Source organism: Somniosus microcephalus, chromosome 34, assembly GCF_052327205.1.
Source record: "Somniosus microcephalus isolate GS21.2 chromosome 34, FLI_Smic_1.0, whole genome shotgun sequence".
NCBI lineage: Eukaryota > Metazoa > Chordata > Chondrichthyes > Squaliformes > Somniosidae > Somniosus > Somniosus microcephalus.
The window spans coordinates 10,068,236-10,093,471 of record NC_141020.1 but is presented as its reverse complement, the minus strand read 5'-3'; the positions used below and the strand labels follow the sequence as shown (position 1 = coordinate 10,093,471).

Here is a 25,236-nt window from a genome sequence, read left to right as displayed (position 1 = left end):
TACTCCTGAGCCAAGGAGATTGCAAAGGTAGGATAGGGCGAGGCCATGGCGGGATCTGTAGAGGATGATTAATGGTTTGACACTAATGCACTGAGGAATGGAGGTGACAGAACAGGTCAGGTGCAGATGGCAGAGTATTGGATGAGCTGGAACTTGTGTTGGAGAATTCGGAAACCGAGCTGATAAAGGCTTAGATTAGAGTAGAAACCAGGGGAATACTTGAAGCCTGGATTGTGAATTCTATTTAATGGGCAGTGGTTTAGTTCATTGGAATTTTGACACACAGAGTTAACAGCATATTTTTCAGGTAATACATCAGGAATTTAGCTGGTTCAGTCCAGACTCTGAACTGTCACAGAGCACCCTCTAGTGCTCTGCTTGTTTTTACATTTCAAATTTTGCATGCACGTTCAGGTCATATTATTTTCTGAGCTCAATCAAATAACCCTTCGTAACTCTGTAGTTGGGAGTCTTGAGGTGCCCCCTCACAATTTGGTCTCTTCCGTGCAAATTTGCCTCTTTATGTTCCCACATTTGTTCATCCAAGCTGTAGTTTTATTTTGTGTATTTACCCCTCGTGGCTCTGCGGGTAAATGTACCGCTCGGTGTGATACTGAGCCAGAGGATCTGAAGGTCTTGTGTTTGATCTCTCTGTCTTCAGCTGGACTTGGGGGTGTGGCCGAGATCAGCCAGGGTTCCTGCTCCTGTGACGATGCAGCGCCTCCTGTTGGAAAGGGCGAGCGTGCGGGTGTCGGGCGAGGATAGGATGGGATCGGGCTATCTGCGACTTCTCCATTTTCCAGTAGCTCGTCAACGATCACTGTCTGGACTCGTACATGAAGAAGGGCCAGATAGTGCCTTGGTGCTCGGAGAACTGACCCCCAGGAAGAGCCAGTGCCTTCAGGAGAGGAAACAGGATGGAAACAAACGTGGAATAACGAATATCTGGTATATTGTGTTTCGAGGCAAGAGCATGTCTCAAAAAGATCTAACATCTGAAGCCCCTGGCGTAACTGTCCCGTAATTCATTCCGAGATGTCTACTATCCTCAATTTAGTCCATCTTCTCCAATTTTTTCTTTGCGGGGTTTGGGTACTGAGGGTTTTCGATGACCCCCTCTCCAAACTTCAATTCCAGGAAGCGCCTGTGATTGTTGGGCGCAAAAGCAGTCACCCCAGCAAACTGCATGGGGACCAGCGGCTTAAGGAAGTGCTCGGGAAACTCCACATCCTGCCTGTGGTCCATCCAAGTGTTTTTGGTCATGATTCCTTCCCTGGCATAGAATGGCCACAAGTCGACATGCAAGTGGTTGCTTTCACTGTACTGCACTCGGTAGAAGTCCCCTTCCACTGCCTTTTCCCACACGTAGCCCTTCTCGTCAACAACCGAACCGGAGTCCAGGCTCCTTAGGAACTCGCAATTCTCCACGTCTTCCAGATATATTCCGAGATCCACATCGTAGTCCCATGGAATGATGTCCTGGTGACGGACAGCTCCCAGAAGCGTTCCGCCCTCCAGCCAGTAGCGGACACCTGAGGATTCCAAGATGTTTATAACGTACTTAGTGGTCTCGCGCAAGGCTTTGAGGCAGCAAGGCGGAGTCCACCTGTCCTCATACAGGTACTCAGGCGTGTCCTCGTGCACTGTGCCGAAACAGCGAGGGGTGTCTTTGTTGCATCCGTACCACTGCTCCTTCCCGTCGGCCTGGACCACGTGCTTCAGGCCAAAGTCTTTGAAGAGTTGGGCCAACCTCGCTTTCGCGTTGATGTCGGCCTTCCACTGGTTGTGGGCCGACATGAACAAGGAGCGGTGGTACGAGGAGAACACCACGTTCTCTGCCATCTTCACTCTCCAGCCGTGCAGCGAAGATTGAACGAAGAGGGAGGTCATGAGCGGCCGCACCATAGGCCGAGAGAGGTTGAACAAATCCTCGGTTCGAAGGAGAACCACGGCCTCTCCGCCAATGGCATCGCAAACCTGGGCTGGAGAAAGGCTGCTGACCGCACTCCACTCCTTTAGACTAACCCGCAAATTTAGGCACTGAAATATTCCTGCCGCCTGAACAGGGGCTGCCACCATTCGAACCATCCCTTTGTTGGCTTCAAATTCCCGAAGAAGACGGTCAAGCTGCTGAGTTGAGTCCAACTGCACCCCGTCGGGCACCAGAAGGGTGTACTCGGTCTTGATGTAGAACTCGGGTTTGGTGACGTAGTACGGCTGATCCGGGGACGCCTTCAACAGCACTACCTGCACGTTCCGCTTATCGGGAAGGTCCAACGGTGGGTATGGCAGTCTGTCAGCGACCACCACAATGGGCTGGTCCGGCCTTTCTTTCAAGAAGGACTGCACCACGCCCACCACCCAATTCTCAAAGTCTTCGAACTCGCGTATCAGCACCGTGATCCCAGTGACTCTTGAAACCGCCGGCCTCCGGGAGGCCGCCTTCCCTGGGTCTTTGTGCTTCAGCATTTGCTGTTGGGTTCTGGAGACGTAGTAAAGTACCACTAGATTTATCATTATTGCCCCGGTCAGCAGTATCTGGCAAAAACTAACCCGCATTGTGCTTTTTATAAATTCAGTAGTGTTGGTACTTAATTAGTTCAAGTAGCAGCTTTTCTTGAATAATATCTTGTTGTCTTTTGACATCGTAACAATTAGCAGTCAAGTCAAGATCCTGATTCCTGGACAACTAATAATTGCAATTAATTCATCAGATATGCATTGTCTTCATTGGATCTAAAAACAAAAAGAAACATTTATGAAGGACACTGAGCACAAGACCCAATTGATGAACACCTACAGACTGGAATCTCCCCAGTTAGGTATTCTTGAAGATACAGGTCAGTGGATATTTTGCACTTATAGAGTACCAACCAGGAGAACATAAGGACATAAGAAATAGGAGCAGGAGTAGGCCATATGGCCCCTTGAGCCTGCTCCGCCATTCAATAAGGAACGTATAAAATTCTTAAGGGGAGTGACAGGGTAGATGCAGGGAGGATGTTTCCCCTGGCTGGGGAGTCTACAACTCGGGGCCACAGTCTCAGAATAAGGGGTCGGCCATTTAGGACTGAGATGAGGAGAAATTTCTTCACTCGAAGGGTTGTGAATCTTTGGAATCCTCTACCCCAGAGGGATCTGGTTGCTCAATCACTGAGTACATTCAAGACTGCGATCGGTAGATTTTTGGATACTAAGGGAATCAAGGGATATGGGGATAGTGCAGGAAGGTGGAGATGAGGCAGAAGATCAGCCATGATCTTATTGAATGGCGGAGCAGGCTCAAAGAGACGAATGGCCGACTCCTGCTCCTATTTCTGATGTTCTTAAGATCATGGCTAAATTTCTATATCAACTCCACTTTACCGCTCTTACCCAGATCCCTTGATTCCCTTAATGCCCAAGGATCTATTGAGCAGTACGTCATATTTCTGCTCTCTTTTTCTGTTTCACTGATGCTATTTAGGACTGAGATGAGGAGAAATCTCTTCACTCAGAGGGTGGTGAACCTGTGGAATTCTCTACCACAGAAGGCTGTGGAGGCCAAGTCACTGAATATATTTAAGAAGGAGATCGATAGATTTCTAGACACTAAAGGCACCAAGGGGTATGGGGAAGAGAGTGGGAATATGGTATTGAGATAGAGGATCAGCCACGATCATATTGAATGGCGGAGCAGGCTCGAAGGGCCGAATGGCCGACTCCTGCTCCTATTTTTCTATTATGGGCATTGCTCTTCTGAATTTCCTCTGTTCTTTCTCCAAAGATATCATTCCATATCCTCTTCATAGTCTCTGCTTCCGCACTGTGGTTGAAGTCCAGACTCATCAAACTGTCTCCCTTCTCCGACTGTTTCTTTCACGGGACTGTTGAACTGTAGAACTCCTCTCCTCCCTCGGTCTCCCCTTCCTCTGACAATTTACATGCGTTTAAGTTGCAAGCTTGGCGTCCACTAACCCTTACTTTCTGATTTATCTCAAGCTTCTGCCTTCCTCTTTTCAACCTGGCTGCTGTCCTATATTGTGCGGCTTTGGCCCTCACCGGGGCTTCTCAACAATTAAAATATTTTAAATGATTTTTTTAGGGCATTGCATGGATTACTGAGTGGTGGAGGATGACTGTAATTTTGTGTAACTGGAGGAGTGAAACGGCAGAAAATTCCAGCCAAGAAACTCTTACTTATAAATGTCGAAGTCCAGTGCAAAACTGCCTCTGACACAAATGACACTGCCCTGGATTTCCACTCTGAGAATCATAGAAATTTACGGCACAGAAGGAGGCCATTTGGCCCATCGTGTCCGTGCCGGCCGACAAAGAGCTCTCCACCCTAATCCCACTTCCTAGCTCTTGGTCCGTAGCCCTGTAGGTTACGGCACTTCAAGTGCATAGCCAAGTACTTTTTAAATGCAATGAGGTTTCTGCCTCTACCACCCTTTCAGGCAGTGAGTTCCAGACCCCCACCACCCTCTGGGTGAAAAAGTTTCTCCTCAAATCCCCTCTAAACCTTCCCCCAATTACTTTAAATCTGTGCCCCCTGGTTATTGACACTTCTGCCAAGGGAAATAGGTCCTTCCTATCCACTCTATCTAGGCCCCTCATAATATTATACACCTCAATTCGGTCTCCCCTCAGCCTCCTCTGTTCCAAAGAAAACAACCCCAGCTTATCCAATTTTTCCTCATAGCTAAAATTCCCCAGCCCGGGCAACAGCCTCGTAAATCTCCTCTGCACCCCCTCTAGTGCAATCACATCCTTCCTGTAATGTGGTGACCAGAACTGCACGCAGTACTCTAGCTGTGGCCTAACTGGTGTTTTATACAGTTCAAGCATAACCTCCCTGCTCTTATATTCTATGCCTCGGCTAAAAAAGGCAAGTATCCCGTATGCTTTCTTAACCACCTTATCTACCTGTCCTGCTACCTTCAGGGATCTGTGGACATGCACTCCAAGATCCCTCTGATCCTCTGCACCTCTCAGTGTCCTACCATTTATAGTGTATTCCCTTGCCTTGTTAGCCCTCCCCAAATGCATTACCTCACACTTCTCCGGATTGAATTCCATTTGCCACTGTTCTGCCCACCAGACCAGTCCATTGATATATTTTTTATCCACACTTTTGTGTCTGTTCCTCTCTCCCACGTGGCAGCTGTCTTCCATTCTGCCAGCACAATTTACACTTCATCTAGAGCCATCCTTTATTCCTTAACCTGTCCCATTACCACCTCCTCTCGCCTTGAATATCTCTTAATGTCTCTCAATGTCTCTTAATCTCTCCTGCTTTCTATCCTATCACAGACCTTCCCTTTTGTTCTTTCATTCCCTCCCCCATTTCCCAGCCACACTTGCTTAAAAATCTGTTCCATTTCCTGCTTTTTTCCAGTTCTGACGAAAGCTCATCGACCTGAAACGTTAACTCTGTTTCTCTCTTCACAGATGCTGCCTGACCCGCTGAGTATCTCCAGCATTTTCTGTTTTTATTTCAGATTTCCAGCATCTGCAGTATTTTCTTTTTGCATTGATATCTTCCTGCAGTCTACAGCTTTCTTCTTCATTATCAACCACACGGCCAATTTATGTATCATCTGCAAACTTCTTAATCATACTTCCTGTATTCAAGTCCAAATCATTGATATATACAGTACCACAAAAAACAAATGACCCAGTACAGGAAACTTTCGATTTACCGGCACCTAAATAACCGGAAATCTCGGTTAACCGGCAAAATTCAGGAGTAGGTTCAGGTAACTTTTATTACTTGCCTTCCTCCATTTGTTGCTGTGCAAGGGTGTGGCTGCAGCTGTTGCTAAGCTACAGAGACACTTGCAACTTGTGGCCATTGTTCTGAAGCTGTTGCTAAGCAACAGGGTTTGTTGCTTTATACGGAGCTCTCAGCTCTCCGTATCTTTTACTATAGCGTTCGGTTATCCGGAATTTTTGATGAACCGGCACCACGTCGGTCCCGTCCGTGCCGGATAAAAAAAAGTTTCCTGTACTGAGCCCTGCAGAACCCCACTGGAAACAGCCTTCCAGTCACATGCCGTGTCATTTGTCCCAAGATATGGTATCAAGCTCTACCGAAACTCCAGCTACTGAAGGCTTTGGACTTCTTCAATGACTGTTTGAGAGAGCACTCCCGCCCGAGTCAGAAGGCCTTGGGTTCGTGTTCCGCTCCATTGAGCACAAAATCCAGACTGACACTCCAGCGCTAGTACTGATGGAGTGCTGCACTGTCCGGGGTGCCGTCTCTCGGATGAGACATTAATCCGAGTCCCCGTCTGCCCTCTCGGGCGCACGTAAAAGATCCCACCACGCTTTCGAAGAAGAGCAGGGGGAGTTTTCCCCAGTGTCCTGGCCAATATTTATCCCTCAATCAATGCCTAAAAAAAGCCAGACGACCTGGTCATTTAGTTCATTGATCTTTCTTTGTTCTCTCTCCTCTTTGTGTGTGGGATCTTGCTGTGCGCAAATTGGCTGCTCCGTTCCCTACATTACAACAGCGACTACACTTCAAAAAGTACTTCATTGACGGTAATCGCTTTGGGATGCCCTGAGTTCGAGAAAGGTGTTGTGTAAAATCTTTTTTTATGTTTTGAGTTGCCGGTGACCCTCCATCAGTTTGTCCACTCACCAGCATTTTCACTTTAATCAGGAGTGTGTTTTTGTGGTACCTTTGCTCCAGCTGCCTAACTGGAGGAGGTTGCCAGTTGCTCATGCGGTTAAAACAGGCACCACTGTGCTCAGGTTAAAGTTGAATCCATATAAAACGCTGGTGAGCAGGGCAGAATGCAAGTTGACTGTGAGTTCAACTGGGTCAGTTCAGGTGGGCAGAAAGCACTGACACTTCAGCGCTCATTCCTGAATAAAATTTAAGTCCCAGTGTATGGAAAAACAGACTGAGGGGATGGGGGGGAAGCATCGTGACCAGGTGGACTGAGAACCATTGGGGTATTAATAAGTGCAAAAGCACACGGGCGTTCTGCGTCCTTGAAAGCACTTCCTCCTTTAAAGAGAGAGTTCAGGCCTGGGCATCAGTTCAAACACACAGGGTGTGGGCTGTTACTGTTTCCAAGACTTCAGTGGGTTGAACAAAGAGTGGAATTTCCTGACAGCCAACGGGACATCAGATTCAGACACAGACTGTACCTTTCCGTCTACAATCAAAGAAAGGGCTTGCATTTAGGCAGCACCTTTAAGGCCTCAGGACATTCCAAAGCACTTTGCAGCTTCTTTTGAAGTGCGGTCGCTGTTGCAATGTGGGAAAACTTAGCAGCCAATTTGCGCACAGCAAGCTCCCACAAACAGTAATGAGATAATCTGCCTTTTAAAAAAAAAAAAAGTGATGTTGGTTGAGAGTTTAAATATTGGCCAGGACACCAGGGAGCGCTTCCTTGCTTTGCTTCGAATAGTGCCATGGGATCTTTCTGGTCCACCTGAGAAGCCAGACGTGGCCTGGGTTTACGTCCCATCCGAAAGACGGCACCTTTGACACAAATGGCCAGATAATCTTTTCCTTTTAACAAAAACTCCCGCCGCATTCTCTCTCCACAGATGCTGCCTGACCTGATGAGTATTTCCAGCATTTTTCTGTTTTTATTTCAGATTTCCAACCATCCCGCAGAACACCCGTGTGCTTTTGTGATCTGCTTTAGTACTAAAGTGTCAGCCTGGGTGACGTGCTCATGTCCCTGGAGTGGGACTTGAACAAGGGCGCGAGAGTGCTGCCCACTGAACCACGGCTAAGACCAACCTCCCACTCCGCCCTGACCATTTAAAAAAATGGCATTTTTATTCAGAACTTTTGAACAAGCCACCTAAATGTATGGTACCGCCCCATCCTATCTCTGTAAACTCCTCCAACCCTCCAACCCACCCAGATCATAAAATCATAGAATGGTTACAGCACAGAAGGAGACCATTCGGCCCGTCGAGCCCGTGCCGGCTCTCTGCAAGAGCACTTCAGCTAGTCCCACTCCCCCCGCCCTTTCCCCGTAGCCCCGCAAAATTTATTTCCTTCAGGTACTTATCCAATTCCCTTTTGAAAGCCATGAATGAGTCTGCCTCTAATACCATTTCAGGCAGTGCATTCCAGATCCTAACCACTCGCTGCGTAAAAATGTTTTTCCTCATGTCGCCTTTGGTTTTTCTGCCAATCACCTTAAATCTGTGTCCTCTGGTTCTCAACCCTTCTGCCAATGGGAACAGTTTCTCTCTATCCACTCTGTCCAGACTCCTCACGATTCCGAACACCTCCATCAAATCTCCTCTCAACCTTCTCTGCCCTAAGGAAAACAACCCCAGCTTCTCTAGTCTATCCACGTAACTGAAGTCCTTCATCCCTGAAACCATTCTTGCAATTCCTTTCCGCACCCTCTCAAAGGCACTTCACATCCTTCCTAAAGTGTGGCACCCAGAATTGGACGCAGTACTCCAGTTGAGGCCGAACCAGTGTTCCATACAGGTTCATCATAACTTCCTTGCTTTTGTACTCTATACCTTTATGCAGTCCAGGATTCAATGAAACATTGCAGGGTATAACAGATTTAGAAAAGATAGAGAGGGGAAAAGGGGAGGTGGATCTCTGCGCTCTTCCAATTCTGGCCGCTTGCACACCCCCAATTTTCTTCGCTCCACCATTGGCGGCCGTGCCTTTAGCTGCCGAGGCCCTAAGCTCTGGAATTCCCTCCCTAAACCTCTCTGCATCTCTCCCCTCCTTTAAGACACTCCTCAAAACCTACCTGCAGGAAGCTCTTTTTTATCCGGCACCGATGGGACCGGCGTGGTGCCGGTTTATCAAAAAGTCCGGATTACAGAGAGGTATAGTTAAAAGGTACGAGAGCTCCGTACACAGCAACAAATCCAGGCTTCCCTGTTGCTTAGCAACACGTGCAGGAATCCCGGCCACAGACCAAGCATCCCTGTTGCTTAGCAACATGTGCAGCCACACCCGATTGCACAGCCACAGATCGAGGAACTGCCACTAATAAGAAGTAAAACTTACCTGAACCTACTCCTGAATTTTGCCGGTTAACCGAGATTTCCGGTTATTTAGGTGCCGGTAAATCGAGAGTTTCCTGTATTTGACCAAGCTTTTGGTCACCTGCCCTAATATCTGCTTATGTCGCTCGGTGTCAAATTTTGTTTGACAATTGCTCCTATGAAGTGCCTTACTACATTAAAGGCGCTATATAAATACAAATTGCTGGTGCTGGGAGAGAATAATGTGCTGTATAATTGAGGGCCATTTGATGCTTATTGAAAAGTGAGCTGGGGTATTCCGAGGCGAGTTTGGGATAAATCAGAATAGATGCGAGTGAATTAGTGCCTCGTTCAAGTGCCCACCTCCCACTGAGGTGTCAGCCTAGATTATATGCTCAAGTCTCGGAGTCCTGGTTGGGGAGTCTAGGACTAGAGGACATAGCCTAAAAATTAGAGCCAGGCCTTTCTGGAGTGAAGTTAGGAAACACTTCTACACGCAAAGGGTGGTAGAAGTTTGGAACTCTCTTCCGCAAACGGCAATTGATGCTAGATCAATTGTTAATTTTAAATCGGAGATTGATAGATTTTTGTGAACCAAAGGTATTAAGGGATATGGGGCAAAGGCGGGTCTATGGAGTTAGGTCACAGATCAGCCATGATCTCATTGAATTGCGGAACAGGCTCGAGGGGCTAAATGGCCTCCTCCTGTTCCTATATTCCTACGGAGTGGAGCTTGAATCCATGACCTTCTGACTCAGAGGTGAGAGTTCTACCGAATGAGGGAAAACTGTTCTTCAGGACACTTCTTGTAAGGTGGCGGCCCTGCAATGTTGCTAACATCTGCAACGAGAACATAAGTATGATGGGTAGATGGGAGGGGAGCATTGTCTGGTAGAGAAGAGTCCACAGGAACATTCTGCCATCCAAGTTTTTTTCTTAACCATCTTGTGTGACACTGCGTCCTTCCAGTCCCATGTTCCGCTGGCTAAGAGCGTGAGCGGACAATCAGTTCCTCAGCTCCTTGTCAATGCCTCTTCAATCAAAATGCGTGCAAGAAGAACAGTGGGTCAGTACCCCTGCTGGCTGACTGGCTCAAAGCACTATGACGGGGTACTAGACCAGACGGTCCCAGATCCTTTGTTTTTGGCAGTTTTCTCCCTCCCCTCTCCCCTGAAGGTGCTGACGCGGAAACAGGTCCTCTCTGGTACCTTGCCCAAGTCCCCATTCTTCAGGTGTGAACCCAAGCAGTGCTGGCAGGATATTCGACCATGAAGGCCATTGCCAGATGCTGTCCTCACCTGATGTCCATGCACGTGGACTTTCCAGAATGAATAACTGGACAACATTCAGGAGCAAGAACCATGGCTGATTCTCCCCGTACTAGTTCAGGGATGCAACTGTAGCACCCTGACTGTTGCCTTACTGGCTCAGCACAGACAGAAGATCAAAACTGGGAGCATACTTTTTAAAAAAAAGAAAGAACAATTGCATTTATATAGCGCCATTAACGTAGTAAAGCGTCCCAAGGCGCTTCACAAGAACGTAATCAAACAAAATTTGACACCGAGCCACATGAGGAGATATTAGGGCAAGCTTGGTCAAAGAGGTAGGTTTTAAGGAGCGTCTTCAAGAAGGAAAGAGAGGCGGAGAGGTTTAGGGAGGGAATTCCAGAGCTCGGGTCCCAGGCAGCTGAAGGCACGGCCGCCAATGGTGGGGCGATGGAAATCGGGGATGCTCAAGAGGCCAGAATTAGAGGAGCGCAGATATCTCGGGGGGGTTGTGGGGACTGGAGGAGGTTACAGAGGTAGGGAGAGGCGAGTAGGCCATGGAGGAATTTGAAAACAAGGATAAGAATTTTAAAATTGAGGTGCTGCTTAACATTGAAATAATGTAGACAGAGATTCACCTGAACTTAAGAAATGGTTTCTTCCACCTTTAGTTTAGATGCTTCCGTCACACTATCAGTCCCAGACGTGAAGTTTTGTTGGTGATTTCTGCGCGTTATAGGACATGTCCGGATGACCATGAAACCTGGATGGATTAAAAAGCAAATGAATTTCTACACTGAAACATGCCATCGAATAGTATAAAGGGAGAAGTAATGAGGCAGCTGCAGGGGAGTGCCACAATCAGTCAGTGGTCCTTGGGTTAGGAAAGAGAGAAAAATTAAAACCAGCCAGGATTCCCTCTTGATGCATGGCAGATGCAGTATAATGTGGATAAATGCGAGGTTATCCACTTCGGTGGCAAAAACAGGAAGACAGATTATTATCTGAACGGCAATAGATTGGGAAAAGGGGAAGTGCAACGAGACCTGGGTGTCCTTGTGCACCAGTCGCTGAAGGTAAGCATGCAGGTGCAGCAGGCGGTTAAGAAGGCAAATGGTATGTTGGCCTTCATAGCGAGAGGGTTCGAGTACAGGAGCAAGGATGTCTTGCTGCAGTTGTACAGGGCCTTGGTGAGACCACACCTTGAGTATTGTGTGCAGTTTTGGTCGCCTTATCTGAGGAAGGATGTTCTTGCCATGGAGAGAGTGCAGCGAAGATTCACCAGACTGATACCTGGGATGGCAGGAATGACGTATGAGGAGAGATTGGGTCGATTGGGCTTGTACTCGCTGGAGTTTAGAAGAATGAGAGGGGATCTCATTGAAACTTATACAATTCTAACAGGACTAGACAGACTAGATGCAGGAAGGATGTTCCCGATGGCGGGGGAGTCCAGAACCAGGGGTCACAGTCTAAGGATAAGGGGTAAGCCATTTAGGACAGAAATGAGGAGGAATTTCTTCACCCAGAGAGTGGTGAACCTGTGGAATTCTCTACCACACAAGGCAGTTGAGGCCAAATCATTAAATATATTCAAGAAGGAGTTGGATATATTTCTTAAGGCTAAAGGGATCAAGGGATATGGGGAGAAAGCAGGGACAGGGTACTGAATTTGGATGATCAGTCATGATCTCATTAAATGGCGGAACAGGCTCAAGAGGCCGAATGGCCTACTCCTGCTCCTATCTTCTATACTTCTATGACCATTATCCAGTGACCCCCGCCCCCCTCCCCACCTTGCTGGAGCGAGGACAGGATGTGGCGCAGTGAAATATCCTGCTGACGTATATAAAGCCTCACCACTTAGTCAAGGTACGGGCACCTACAGGGCTGTATCTCAGTAAGAATCAGCACCTTCAGGGGAAGGGCAAAAAACATTTTAGTGGGGGGGAGCGGGTAGAAAATTGAGGGTAGAAATACAAATGAGATATCTATGCCATCATGAAAAGAAAGCATAAGAACATAAAAAATAGGAGCAGGACTTCTGCTCCCTCGAGCCTGCTCCGCCATTCAATGAGATCATGGCTGATCTTCTACCTCAACTCCACTTTGCCGCGCTATCCCCCTATTCCTTGATTCCCTTAAGTGTTCAAAAATGTGCATTTATATAGCGCTTTTCAGGACCTCAGGACGTCCCAAAGCGCTTTGCAGCCAATGAAGTGTAGTCACTGTTGTATTGCAGGAAACGGGCCAGCCAATTTTCAAACTTCTGCTTATTTTAAAAAATGAGGAACACATACAACTGCTTTTAAAGTTTAGCATCAGATGTATTGAGTTGCCCTCCAAAACAGTGAGTGAGAGAACAAAGGTTGGAAGAGTGCACACAGACCAGGAGGGCACTAGTTCACAGTGTACGTCACCCCTGAACACATGGGGGACTGGTCTAGTTCCTGACATTGCCTGGTTCCATGTCCCGGAGGAGCACAAGCCCTGCAGGCCACATTGCAGAAGTTAGTCTACTTGGCTCTGGCCCAGGTTGTTTCAGCTGCCCTTCACCCTGAGCCCCAGAAGAGGCGACTTTTCCACTCCCACTCTCAGCTGAGTCTGAGTCACATAAGAAATAGAAGCAGGAGTCGGCCATACAGCCCCTCGAGCCTGTTCTGCCTTTCAATAATGATGTGGAGATGCCGGTGTTGGACTGGGGTGGACAAATGTGAGAAGTCACACAACACCAGGTTATAGTCCAACAGCTTTATTTGAAATCACAAGCTTTCGGAGCGCTGCTCCTTCATCACCTGACGAAGGAGCAGCGCTCCAAAAGCTTGTGATTTCAAATAAAGCTGTTGGACTATAACCTGGTGTTGTGTGACTTCTCACCTTTCAATAAGATCATGGCTGATCTTCCACCTCAACTCCACTTTCCTGCCCGATCCCCATAACCCTCGATTCCCCTAGCATCCAAAAATCTATCCACCTCAGCCTTGAATATATTCAGTGATTGAGCCTCCACAGCCCTCTGGGGTAGAGAATTCCAAAGATTCACAACCCTCTGAGTGAAGAACTTTCTCCTCATCTCAGTCCTAAATGGCCGACCCCTTATCCTGACACTATAATCCCTAGTTCTAGACTCTCCAGCCAGGGGAAACAGCCTCTCAGCATCTACCCTGTCAAGCCCTCTCAGAATCGAAAATGTTTCAATGAGATCACCTCTCATTCTTCTAAACATCTGTCTGCTCCCCAAGACTTCAATCTTCACGACGTCCGTAGGTCACAATACATCGACCAGTCTCTTTATCCTTGGGTTTCAATTGGCCTCCATGTGGCAGCTACTGAGTCCTGCCTCAGTCAGTCATGGGAAAGACCACCGCACTACTGAGTGAAGAGACTTACCTCAGGTTCAGCTGAAGAACCCTCTCCCCAAAAGCTGATAGCAGACGCACTCTAGGCAGCTTCCTGGACTCTAGAAATAGGAATATTAAATATTATTATATAACTATTGGCTGCGCTCTCTACATTGCATCCAGGGCAAGGAATCTGGTACCATTTAAGAAAACTATTATTATAATTTGAATTTCACTTGAACAAATGTATTTTGTGGTCAAAGGCAGGAGTCAGTATTAAAGATAACTCATATTTATAATTTTAAGAAGATAATACTTTGTTTTCACTTTTGTTTTTATTCATTCATGAGATGTGGGCATCGCTGGCAAGGCCAGCATTTATTGCCCATCCCTAGTTGCCCTCGAGAAGGTGGTGGTGAGCCGCCTTCTTGAACCGCTGCAGTCCGTGTGGTGAAGGTGCTCCCACAGTGCTGTTAGGGAGGGAGTTCCAGGATTTTGACCCAGCGACGATGAAGGAACGGCCGATATATTTCCAAGTCAGGATGGCGCGTGACTTGGAGGGGAAACTTGGAGGTGGCGATGTTCCCAAGCGCCTGCTGCCCTTGTCCTTCTAGGTGGTAGAGGTCGCGGATTTTTGGGAGGTGCAGTTGAATTGCTGGTTGCTGTTGGCTATTATACATGTAATGGATAGATTAGGCTCACGCTAGCGTGTTCTCTCACACACGTGCTGGCCAGCGTGGTGTCTGGCTGTGCATGGAGTATTGCGTTCAGGGGTAGGGTTGGCCTGGAGTCTCCAGGAATTGAAGATTAATTTCCAGGACACTACTGCGTGCAAACCCAGGAGAAAAATCTTTGGAGCAGTATGTTTTTCTTAATTTTCTTTGAACACCCAGTACTGAGGGATTATGGCTATCGGGAAAGATTGAGCAGGTTGGGACTTGTTCTTTAGAAAAGAGAAGACTCAGAGGAGACTTGACGGAAGTCTTTCAAATTATGAACGGGTTGGACAGGGTAGATGTGGAGAGAATGTTTCCACTTGTGGGAGAATCCAAAACTAGGGGCCATAAATCCAAGATAGATACTAATAATTCCAATAGGAAAATAAGGAGAAATGTCTTTACTCAGAGAGTGGTTCAAATGTGGAACTCGCTGCACCACAGCAAGTGGTTGAAGCAAATTAGCTTAGATGCTTTCAAAAGGAAACTAGACGAGTACAAGAGAGAAAAGTGAATACAGGAAACTTTCTGGTATCCGGCACTGACGGGACCAAGTTGGTGCCGTCCCATCAAAACTGCCGTATAAACCAGCGCTAATGTTAAAACATACGGAGCTTTTCAGCTCCGTGTGAATCAACAAACCCAACAGCTTCAAAACAGTCGGCCGCAGCTTAAAAGCGTCTCCGTAGCTAAGCAACAGCTTCAGCTAGACCTTGCAGAGCCTGACTGGGGAAAAAAAAAGTAACGAGAAGTAAAAAAACTTATAGGAAACGGCTCCTGAATTTTGCCGGTAGATAGAGCTTTCCGGACTTTTAACCTCCGGTTAAACGAAAGTTTCCTGTAGAAAGATATGCTGAAAGATATGAGATGCGGTAGATGGAATGGGAGGAGACTCGTGTGGAGTATAAACATCTAGTTGGGCCGAATGGTCTGTTCTGTGCTGTATAATTCTATGTCATCAAGGATCATCCAATTAGCAGTTCAGAGAAGGTTCACTCGGTTGATTCCGGAGATGAGGGGGTTGACGTGAGGAAAGGTTGAGTAGGTTGGGCCTCTACTCATTGGAGTTCAGAAGAATGAGAGGCGATCTTATCGAAACATATAAGATTGTGAGGGGGCTTGATCGGGTGGATGCGGGGAGGATGTTTCCACTGATGGGTGAGACTAGAACTAGGGGGCATAATCTTAGAATAAGGGGCTGCCCTTTCAAAACTGAGATGAGGAGAAACTTCTTCACTCAGAGGGTAGTAAATCTATGGAATTTGCTACCCCAGAGAGCTGTGGAAGCTGCAACATTAAATAAATTTAAAACGGAGATAGACAGTTTCCTAGCAGATAAGGGAATTAGGGGTTACGGGGAGCGGGCAGGGAAGTGGACGTGAGTCTAGGTTCGGATCAGCCATGATCCTATTGAATGGCGGAGCAGACCCGAGGGGCCGTATGGCCTACTCCTGCTCCTACTTCTTATGTTCTTATGTAATTAAGTCTTTTCACTTTCCAATTGGCCGTGGGAGGATGGGGCGCCACGAGGATGGACGTGTCAGGCGACCAATGGCGGGAGCGTGGGGGCAGGGCAGTTGGAGGTGGGAGGTCACATGATGACACCGCCAGGAATACATTTAACTAGAGTTGGAAACCCTATGCAGGGGTCATTTCACATTTTTTGGTGCATCATTGCTGATCTGCAAAACTGATTTTCTTCTGCAGCGAGTTCCTGATCTTGGTTGTGCTTTTGAGATGGGCAGACACCCCAACAAGGCAATTTCGAGTTAACCCATCCTCGGCCACGCCTATTCCTGTCCAAGCAAATAAAGAGAGTAAATCTTTGGCATATGCAGTTTGCAATGGGTTGTGGTTGGGGACTTAGTTGCATCAACCAGTTCCTAATTATCATGGTCTTGGATGCAAAATCTTTCCCATTACTGCTAATTGATACCTTGACATCGTAAACAAGAGCCAATTCTACCCATCATTGAAAATCAATCCTTGTATCTTCTATTTTTCTTATATATTATTGACGGGTGGGTTGTATTATAGTTGATCATTTACTGGCAAAATTATGAAATACCAAGATTAAGCATATAGTTGCTTGAAAAAAATTATTAAAGGACGGAGAGGGGGGAGCAAGAAGAGTGGGATTAGGCTAGGTGGAGAAAAACACACGTGTGGACTTGCTGGACTGAATGACCTATTTCTGTGCTGCACTGTCGGAGGTGCCGTCTTTCGGGTGAGACGTTAAACCGAGGCCCCGTCTGCTCTCTCAGGTGACCATAAAAGGTCCCATGGCACTATTTTGAAGAAGAGCAGGGGAGTTATCCCCGGTATTGTAGAAGTGCATCAGCATAGAAATATATATCCACATAAAATTCGTATAAAATAAGCACACATACTCTCTTATATTAAAATGGAGTCTGGAACTGTTTCAACAGGCCAAAATGGCTTCACACAGTATAACATAAGGGGAAACGGGCAGGCCCATATTAGGAAGCGGTTTAAGGAAGAGGATGTGACTCCTTTGTAGCTTGCAGGCTAAGCAGTTCCAGTAAACAAGATAAGCCTAGTAGAACAAAAGCATGATAACCGAAGGACATGTACTGTAAACATTCGTATGAATGTCCAGAACCAAAGTGAGAGACAAACCGTCTCCATTGTATAAGATTAGTTAACTTTATCCAAAGGTATTCCTGCATCATGACTATTGATTATCTGTTGGCTAACCATATCTTAAGACACTGAGGCTCCGCTGACCCTCTAGTCATCTTCTTGTTGACCTTAAACATTCCTTACTCATTCCTTTCTTAGATGTTTACTTCGTTATTACTTATGTCTCACTACCATGCCATGTGATAGAAGGTTTTGATCTTTGTGTATAAAAAGAGGTGTTATTGTCCATGTATTCGGAGAAGTCACGATAGCCTTTGCCTACGTGAAGCTCCCCTTGCTAGCAAGTAATTAAATAAAGTCTGCCTTTGACGATCACTTTGTTTCACAGAGTCTTATTGAACAGTCGAAACTTCGACAGTTTCTTGGAGGTTCCACCGAGATCGCTTGCTGCCTTTCGGTAAGTCACGGACGAGGACACCATACTTTGCTAACGACAAATCCTGAATGGCCATAAGTGAGGTTTTCTCACAGAAAAGGATTTCTCTTTAGATACATAGTAGGTGTAGTCTGTCACTTCCGACGGGAGCACTGCGATCGGTTAAGACTCATGTGTGTTTGGAACTTGAGTTAACTTGTTGTAACCTTTGGCTTCTTTTTGACATTAAAAGGAGGAGGATACTGCCGGTTCGGGTTTCAAAACTATCGGACAAAGGGAGACAACAGAAAGGTCGCGACCAGGTTGAGTTCCGGAATATATGTGAGTGTACTGTGAAGGGATTAGCCTGAAGGATAGACACAGAAAGGGTACCAGAAGACCTGTGAAGAGACTAGCTCGAAGGATAGGCAGAGAGTGCACAGTGACGTAAATCTGTGAAGGGACTACCTAGTAATCCCGAAGGATAGATTGGTAGTTAAAATAAGGATAAGCATAGCATAAGGATTCAGAAATAAAACACAACTGTTTTGTAAGATAACGCTTATATGTTATATGCATATGTAAAATTGTTAAAGATTAAAAAAAAAACTGTTGGTGACTGAGTTGATCGACTAGAACAAGGAAGTGCCTGTCTCAAACGCGCAGCCTTAGACCGGTTGTTAAGAGGGGAAATCCCCCACGCGAAGGTCAGGACCCTGAAGTGGGCGGAGAGGCATAAAGGCACTTAGGATCGTGATACTCAGTCATTAGTTGTCAAAAGCTTGTAAAATAAGGCCTCGATCTGTAGAGCGTACCACGCAGATCGAGAAAACTGTCGGATTGTAATTTAGCTTTTGTAGAAAGCCTGCATAACTGTACCTACGTTATTTCATGTCTGAGTTCTTTTGTGTATCTGTTTGGACCTTCAAGTTATTCCTTAGTATTTTTCTTGATTGTTATTATTGTATGTTATTGTTCATCGCTCTCAGCACTTTGGTCATCCTGTAGGGGTCGTAAGAGGGTTGAGGGTAAAACTTGCGACCCAGAACAAGTGCAGCTAGTGGAAATTGAGAACTAACTAGGATGGGAGCTGCACAAAGCAAGGTCCCCGAAAGGGGAACCCCAGCTTTCCATATTTTTCAAAATTGTGGCCGATCATCCACAAATGATTTACCTAAATGGTCTAATTGGACCAAGAATGACAAATACCCATTCCCTATAGACGGAACCTTTAATTTAGACAGAATAACATGTCTAGAGAATTGCCTAGTAACTAGAGACCCGCAGAGAAAAGGAAAAAAAAAGAAGTAAATTGGTCAGCCTTCTCAGATTGGAAAAAGGAAGCAGAGAGGCGACGCGAACGAAGTATAGAAGTTAGTAAACATAATAAAAAAGAGGGATGAGATTAATCAGGAACAGAATAAACAACAAAAAGTTAAACAAATCAGGGTTGGCAGGGTCCACAAAATTTATCTGGAAACAGAAATACCCAAGCCCAGGTTCACACTCGCCCACAGACTAATTGGACAACTAGCAATCCCTGGGGAAATCAAAGTGGCCCAAACGAAGAGTTTGGACAAAATCCAAATTGTTCAGCATGACGTTACTTCGAGCCCACCCCAGACATTGCCCAGGAACAACAGGCTGTGGTACAATTGCCTGCAGTATCATTAAATTCTAAAGAAGAGCCATTTATAAATTTAAATATGAATGGAACACAAGTTCCATTTTTTGGTAGACACTGGAGCAACTAATTCGCTCTTGACTAAACAATATGCAGTATCAATTGTATCAATCAGAGTGTCAAGTGTGTAGGACTTTCAGGAACAACCCAGACTATGGTATGGCCCACTCCATTGGATGTACAGATGAAAGACTTTCATGAACAGCATGCATTCTTATTATCTGAAGACGTTCCCATCAACTTATTAGGAAGAGATTTGTTGTGTAAAATGAAAGCAGTGATATCATGTATGGAAAAAGGACTGAAGGTATATGTTCCAACTGACAGATGTGGGATGTACCCATTGCAGGTCCACAATTCTCCTATTTTGTATTGTTGGACTAATCATGATGACAACCTCAGTAAACAATTACTGATGGCTGTGGGAGCATTGCAGTATGCCACAAGATCAGTATCAGAATACCAGAAGCAGTTTAATTTGGGACATTGGCATGATAAATTGCACTGTATAGCCTATTATGACAAAACGGGAGAAGATCTAGAAGTGGCAATTAATTACAAGCCCTTTCTGCATCAGAAATATTCACTTAAAATCCGAAGAATTTTAATTGGGCAAGAAGGAATAGCGTCACCAATCTTGTTGACCCAAACAGCATGGGAATTATTCAGGGTAAAAGACTCTAAGCCACACTGTACACTAGCAGTGGCGCATGAATTCAAACCTTCTGATCTAGGACAGATGGTCCTACGCCTATCAAAAGCTGCAGTTCAACAGGAGTGGAGAATAAGTCAGGGTTGGTTCAAGACCTAAGAGCAGTTAACGAGTCTGTTCTCCCTGCCTACCCGGTGGTCCCAAACCCAGCCACCATCCTGACCAGTATACCTCCTAATTCAAGGTATTATATGGTCATTGATCTCTGCTCAGCCTTCTTCAGCATTCCTATTCACCAAGATTCCCAGTTCCTGTTTGCCTTCACGTTCAAAGGAACCCAATACACATGGACCAGGCTGCCTGCCACAAGGCTATACAGAAAGCTCAACTCTCTTTTCACAGTGCCTCAAACATGATTTACAGAACATTGTCTTAACCGATGGGTTAACCCTCATACAGTAAGTAGACGACCTGCTAATTGCATCACCTACCCAAGAGGCATTGTGAATCAGTGACTCAGCTTATCACTAAGCCTCGTATAGACATTGTAGAAACTCCTCTGGACAATAGCGATTTTATATTTTATGTGGATGGATCAGCCCTCAGACACGAAAAGGGCTCGCCAAAAAGTGCATATGCCATTTCCGATGATCATTCAATTATCCAAGTATGCTGACTACCATCTTTCTTTTCAGCACAACAAGCAGAACTGTTTGCCGTTACAAGAGCATGTATTTTAGCTACAGGAAAATCAGTGAATATTTATATTGACTCTCGGTATGCATTTGGAGTCACTCATAATTATGGTCAAATTTGGAAACTTAGAGGATTCCTGACTTCATCAGGATCTACAGTTAAAAATGCTGAACAAATTGATAACCTTTTAAAGGCTCTCCAGTGTCCTACAAAAATTGCTGTTATTAAATGCAAAGCATATACAGGCAATCAAGACCAGGCTTCTTTGGGCAATGATAAGGCGGATCGAGCAGCTAAGGCTGCTGCTCTTTCTGACACAGGGTCACAAGTGTCTGCATATGTTCTTGGAAATCAAGATCCAGACAATCCCCCACCCACAATTGATGACGTTTTGGCCTATCAATTACAGGCCAGTCCGGACGAAGTGTTAGCTTGGGTGAATGATTCTTGTTTTAAAACACCTGAAGGAGTATGGGTCTACCATGATGGCCGCATGGTGGCTTCCAAGTCAATACTCCCATGGATTGCCTGATGTGTCCACATGTTCACATGCAGGCAAAGGGGGGATGGCAGACTATATCACACAAACTTGGTATTCACCAGGCAGTGACAATTACAAAACAAATTAGTGAACAATGCATTACCTGCCAAACAATGAACCCAGGTGAAACGGAAAAGGTACAGGCTGCCTCCCACCCAAATCCAACAGGACCCTTTGTACATTTACAGATGGATTTTATTGAATTACCGGTATGTTTAGGATTTAAGTATGTATTAGTTATTGTAGATGTGTTTTCACGATGGATTGAAGCCTATCCATGTAAAAAAAAATGATGCAGTTACTGTTGCAAAATGTTTGTTAAAAGAAATTGTACCACGATTTGGTATACCTGCACAACTTTCAAGTGACAATGGACTTCTACTGCAGCTATCATCCACAGTCAGCGGGACTGGTAGAAAAATATAATGGTATGCTGAAGATTAAACTTTCTAAACTTTGCAATGAAACTGGACTTAAATGGGTCGAACTATTACCCCTAGCATTGATGATAATGCGAGCAGCAACTAACAGGACAACCGGACTATCGCCACAAGAGATTGTTATGGGACGACCCCTAAGACTGCCATTTTCAGCGTCACTTACGGTTAAGCAAATGGACATCCATAAAATGGATGAGAACATGTTAAACTATTGTATTGCATTAACTAGATGTATTTCCAGCTTTCACCAGCAGGTAAAAGAGGCGCAAACGGAACCAGCGGAAGGAAGGTGCCATAACTTGGAACCAGGAGATAACGTATACGTAAAGGTCTTCAAAAGAAAGAACGGACTACAACCACGCTTTGAAGGGCCATACCAAGTACTCCTGACAACGAACACAGCTGTTAAAAACAAGGAAAGACCGACCTGGATACACGCATCCCATTGCAAGAAAGCACCAGACGGGGACATTTAAAAAAAAAGACTTGAGACGATGAAATTATTGTTTACGCTGTATGTGCTCATTGAGATGGTATACGTAAACTGTCAGAGATATATTGAAGAACCCCGAAAGAAACGAGAATTACATGTTAACACTTTTCTGTATATGGCTTACGAGCATGCTAAGGATAGTGGTAGATCTAGTTGCTGGGTCTGTGCCCATATACCCATTCACACCACAGGAGGAATCCCACTAAGATCTATTCCCTTTAATATTTCCGAAACAGCAGAATGGATCATAAGGCGAAATAGTTCAGGCAACCCAGACAGAACCATGGATATGATTCAGTGGAGATCAGCAGGTTATAATCTGACCACCTTCCAGGGATGGTATCAACCCAATTATAACCATACTCGAGCGCCCCCTTCCTCTCCTTAACTAACACCTCAGGAGTTGGCAGACCGCAAGGGTCGTTATGCCTTAAAAAGGAGGTCAAGGTAGGGAGGAAGGTTGGACAGAGAATAGGAGAGAGTTCCTGCAATCAAACAGTCACGTGGCAATCACCTATTCCTGGTCTGACCAAGCAGGGAACGTTTTTACTAGAATGGACCAAGGTGTTTAATCAAACCAGTAAGTTGCTATGGGCTGGCGATGCTTTCCGCTTATGGAGGGAGATCAGGACAATCCCTTTCGTGAAGAGATGATACGGTTGGACAAAATACGATTTTAACAATTAGGATAGACAAGAGAGGAGAGACGATCTTAGATAAGGTCAGCCATCAATACAGGTATTATCCCGGGGATGGTCAAAACGGAAATGAAGTCGGTATCCTTAGGCCAAAATTTAAATTTGGCACGAGGACCGACAAAAGGGACTGAAAGAATTAATGTGGGCTATATTGTCCTAGGTAGGACAAAATGGGGGAATGTAGAAGTGCATCAGCATAGAAATATATATCCACATAAAATTAGTATAAAATAAGCACACATACTCTCTTATATTAAAATGGAGTCTGGAACTGTTTCAACAGGCCAAAATGGCTTCACACAGTATAACATAAGGGGAAACGGGCAGGCCCATATTAGGAAGCGGTTTAAGGAAGAGGATGTGACTCCTTTGTAGCTTGCAGGCTAAGCAGTTCCAGTAAACAAGATAAGCCTAGTAGAACAAAAGCATGATAACCGAAGGACATGTACTGTAAACATTCGTATGAATGTCCAGAACCAAAGTGAGAGACAAACCGTCTCCATTGTATAAAATTAATTCACTTTATCTAAAGGTATTCCTGCATCATGACTTTTGATTATCTATTCTTAAGACACCGAGGCTCTGCTGACCCTTTAGTCATCTTCTTGTTGACCTTAAACATTCCTTACTCATCTCTTTCTTAATGTTATTAATTGTGTCTCAATACCATACCATGTGATAAAAGGTTTTGATCTTTGTGTATAAAAAGAGGTGTTTTTGTCCATGTATTCGGAGAAGTCACGATAGCCTTTGCCTACGTGAAGCTCCCCTTGCTAGCAAGTAATTAAATAAAGTCTGCCTTTGACGATCACTTTGTTTCACAGAGTCTTATTGAACAGTCGAAACTTCGACAGTATCCTGGCCAATTTTTATGCTTCAACCAATATAACATAAAACAGATTATCTGGTCATAATCACATTGCTGTTTGTGGGAGGTGCTGTGCTGCATTTTCCTACAACAATGACTACACTTCAAAAAGAACTTAATTGGCTGTAAAGCGCTTTGGGATGTCCGGTGGTCATGAAAGGCGCTATATAAATGCAAGTCTTTCTTTCCAAGAAGAGCAGGGGGGAGTTATCCCCGGTGTCCTGGGGACAATATTTGTCCCTCAACCAACATCACAAAAAAACCAGATGATTCGGTCATTATCACATTGCTGTTAGTGCGAGCTTGCTGTGCGCAAATCGGCTGCCGCGTTTCCCACATTACAACAGCGACGCTACTTCAAAAAGAACTTCATTGGCCGTAAAGCGCTTTGGGACGTCCGGTGGTCGTGAAAGGTGCAGCAGGCGGTTAAGAAGGCAAATGGTATGTTGGCCTTCGTAGCAAGAGGGTTCGAGTACAGGAACAAGGATGTCTTGCTGCAGTTGTACAGGGCCTTGATGAGGCCACACCTTGAGTATGGTGTGCAGTTCTGGTCGCCTTATCTGAGGAAGGATGTTCTTGCCATGGAGGGAGTGCAGCGAAGATTCACCAGACTGATACCTGGGATGGCAGGAATGACGTATGAGAGATTGGGTCGATTGGGCTTATACTTGTTGGAGTTTAGAAGAATGAGAGGGGATCTCATTGAAACTTATAAAATTCTAACAGGACTAGACAGACTAGATGCAGAAAGGATGCTCCCGATGGCTGGGGAGTCCAGAACCAGGGGTCACAGTCTAAGGATAAGGGGTAAGCCATTTAGGACAGAGATGAGGAGGAATTTCTTCACCCAGAGAGTGGTGAACCTGTGGAATTCTCTACCACAGAAGGCAGTGGCGGTCCATTCATTAAATATATTCAAGAAGGAGTTAGATATATTTCTTAAAGGCTAAAGGAATCAAGGGATATGGGGAGAAAGCAGGGACAGGGAACTGAATTTGGATGATTTGCCATGATCTCACTGAATAGCGGAGCAGGCTCGAGGGGCCGAATGGCCTACTCCTGCTCCTATCTTCTATGTTTCTATGAATTACTTCACCCAGAGAGTGGTGAACCTGTGGAATTCTCTTCCACAGAAGGCAGTGGAGGCCAATTCATTAAATATATTCAAGAAGGAGTTAGATATATTTCTTAAGGTTTAAGAGATCAAGGGATTATGGAGAGAAGGCAGGGACAGGGTACTGAATTTGGATGATCAGCCAGGACTGGATGGGAAGGATGTTGTGGGGGAGCCACTATTTGGCAGGATGTCGGTGGCCCGCCGGCCGCACGGCGCATGCGCCGCCCAGCCTGGCGGACGGGGTGTCTCACTATCTGGCAAAGGCGGGCGGGGGGGAAACAGACCGGGAGCCTCAGCCGGCCGACAATGGACGGGCAGCCAGCCGCCGCCATGGCTTCAGCGCTCGGCAACCCGGGCTGTCCGACGACGCCGATGCCGGCGGTGGCGGCGGCCAGCCTGGAAAAATTCCCCTCGGAAAACTCGCCCGAGCCGGATTCTTACACGGTGCCGGGCATCTTGCACTTCATCCAGCACGAATGGGCGCGATTCGAGGTGGAGAAGGCGCGATGGGAAGCGGAAAAAGCCGAGTTGCAAGTAAGTGGTTTCTCCTTCTCAATGAAAACCCAACTTCTTTGGGTTTCCCCCGCCCTGTGTGTCCCGGTCGGTTCTTTACGTCGAAAGGTATCGGTCTCTGAGGAAACACGAGTGGGAAAAAATGTGCTTTGTGAGGGAGAAAGGCTTCTGTCTGTTTTACCTTCTATTGTTGCGGAGGGTCGCTGGTGCGTCG

At 45.9% G+C, this 25,236-nt stretch overlaps 2 protein-coding genes and 1 long non-coding RNA gene across 6 annotated transcripts in view; 2 read left to right on the top strand and 1 right to left on the bottom strand.

Moving 5' to 3' along the window:
• Positions 1-229: 229 nt before the first annotated feature.
• On the bottom strand, positions 230-25,236 carry fkrp (fukutin related protein). The gene is made up of 2 exons (XM_085973372.1): positions 25,204-25,236; positions 230-2,736 (listed from the first exon to the last, which is right to left on the bottom strand). The coding sequence occupies exon 2, from the start codon at positions 2,557-2,559 to the stop codon at positions 1,054-1,056; it is 1,506 nt and encodes a 501-aa protein (XP_085829498.1). The 5' UTR covers positions 2,560-2,736; positions 25,204-25,236; the 3' UTR covers positions 230-1,053.
• Positions 2,735-23,335, top strand: LOC147096754 (uncharacterized). Of its 2 annotated transcripts, none has more exons than XR_015074547.1 (2): positions 2,735-2,840; positions 21,575-23,335. It is a non-coding gene; the product is annotated as an uncharacterized LOC147096754 (long non-coding RNA). The 2 variants fall into 2 exon arrangements; XR_015074548.1 differs by lacking the exon at positions 2,735-2,840 and adding an exon at positions 16,677-17,662.
• The window catches only part of LOC147096752 (striatin-3-like), a 69,899-nt gene continuing 69,425 nt past the window's right edge, over positions 24,763-25,236 (top strand). For all 3 annotated transcript variants that reach the window (XR_015074546.1, XR_015074545.1, XM_085973370.1), the window contains exon 1: positions 24,763-25,043. Coding sequence is in view for 1 of the 3 variants with exons in the window: in XM_085973370.1 (XP_085829496.1) it covers positions 24,816-25,043 (228 nt within the window). In the remaining 2 variants the exon portion in view is untranslated. The remainder of the gene's footprint in view (positions 25,044-25,236) is intronic.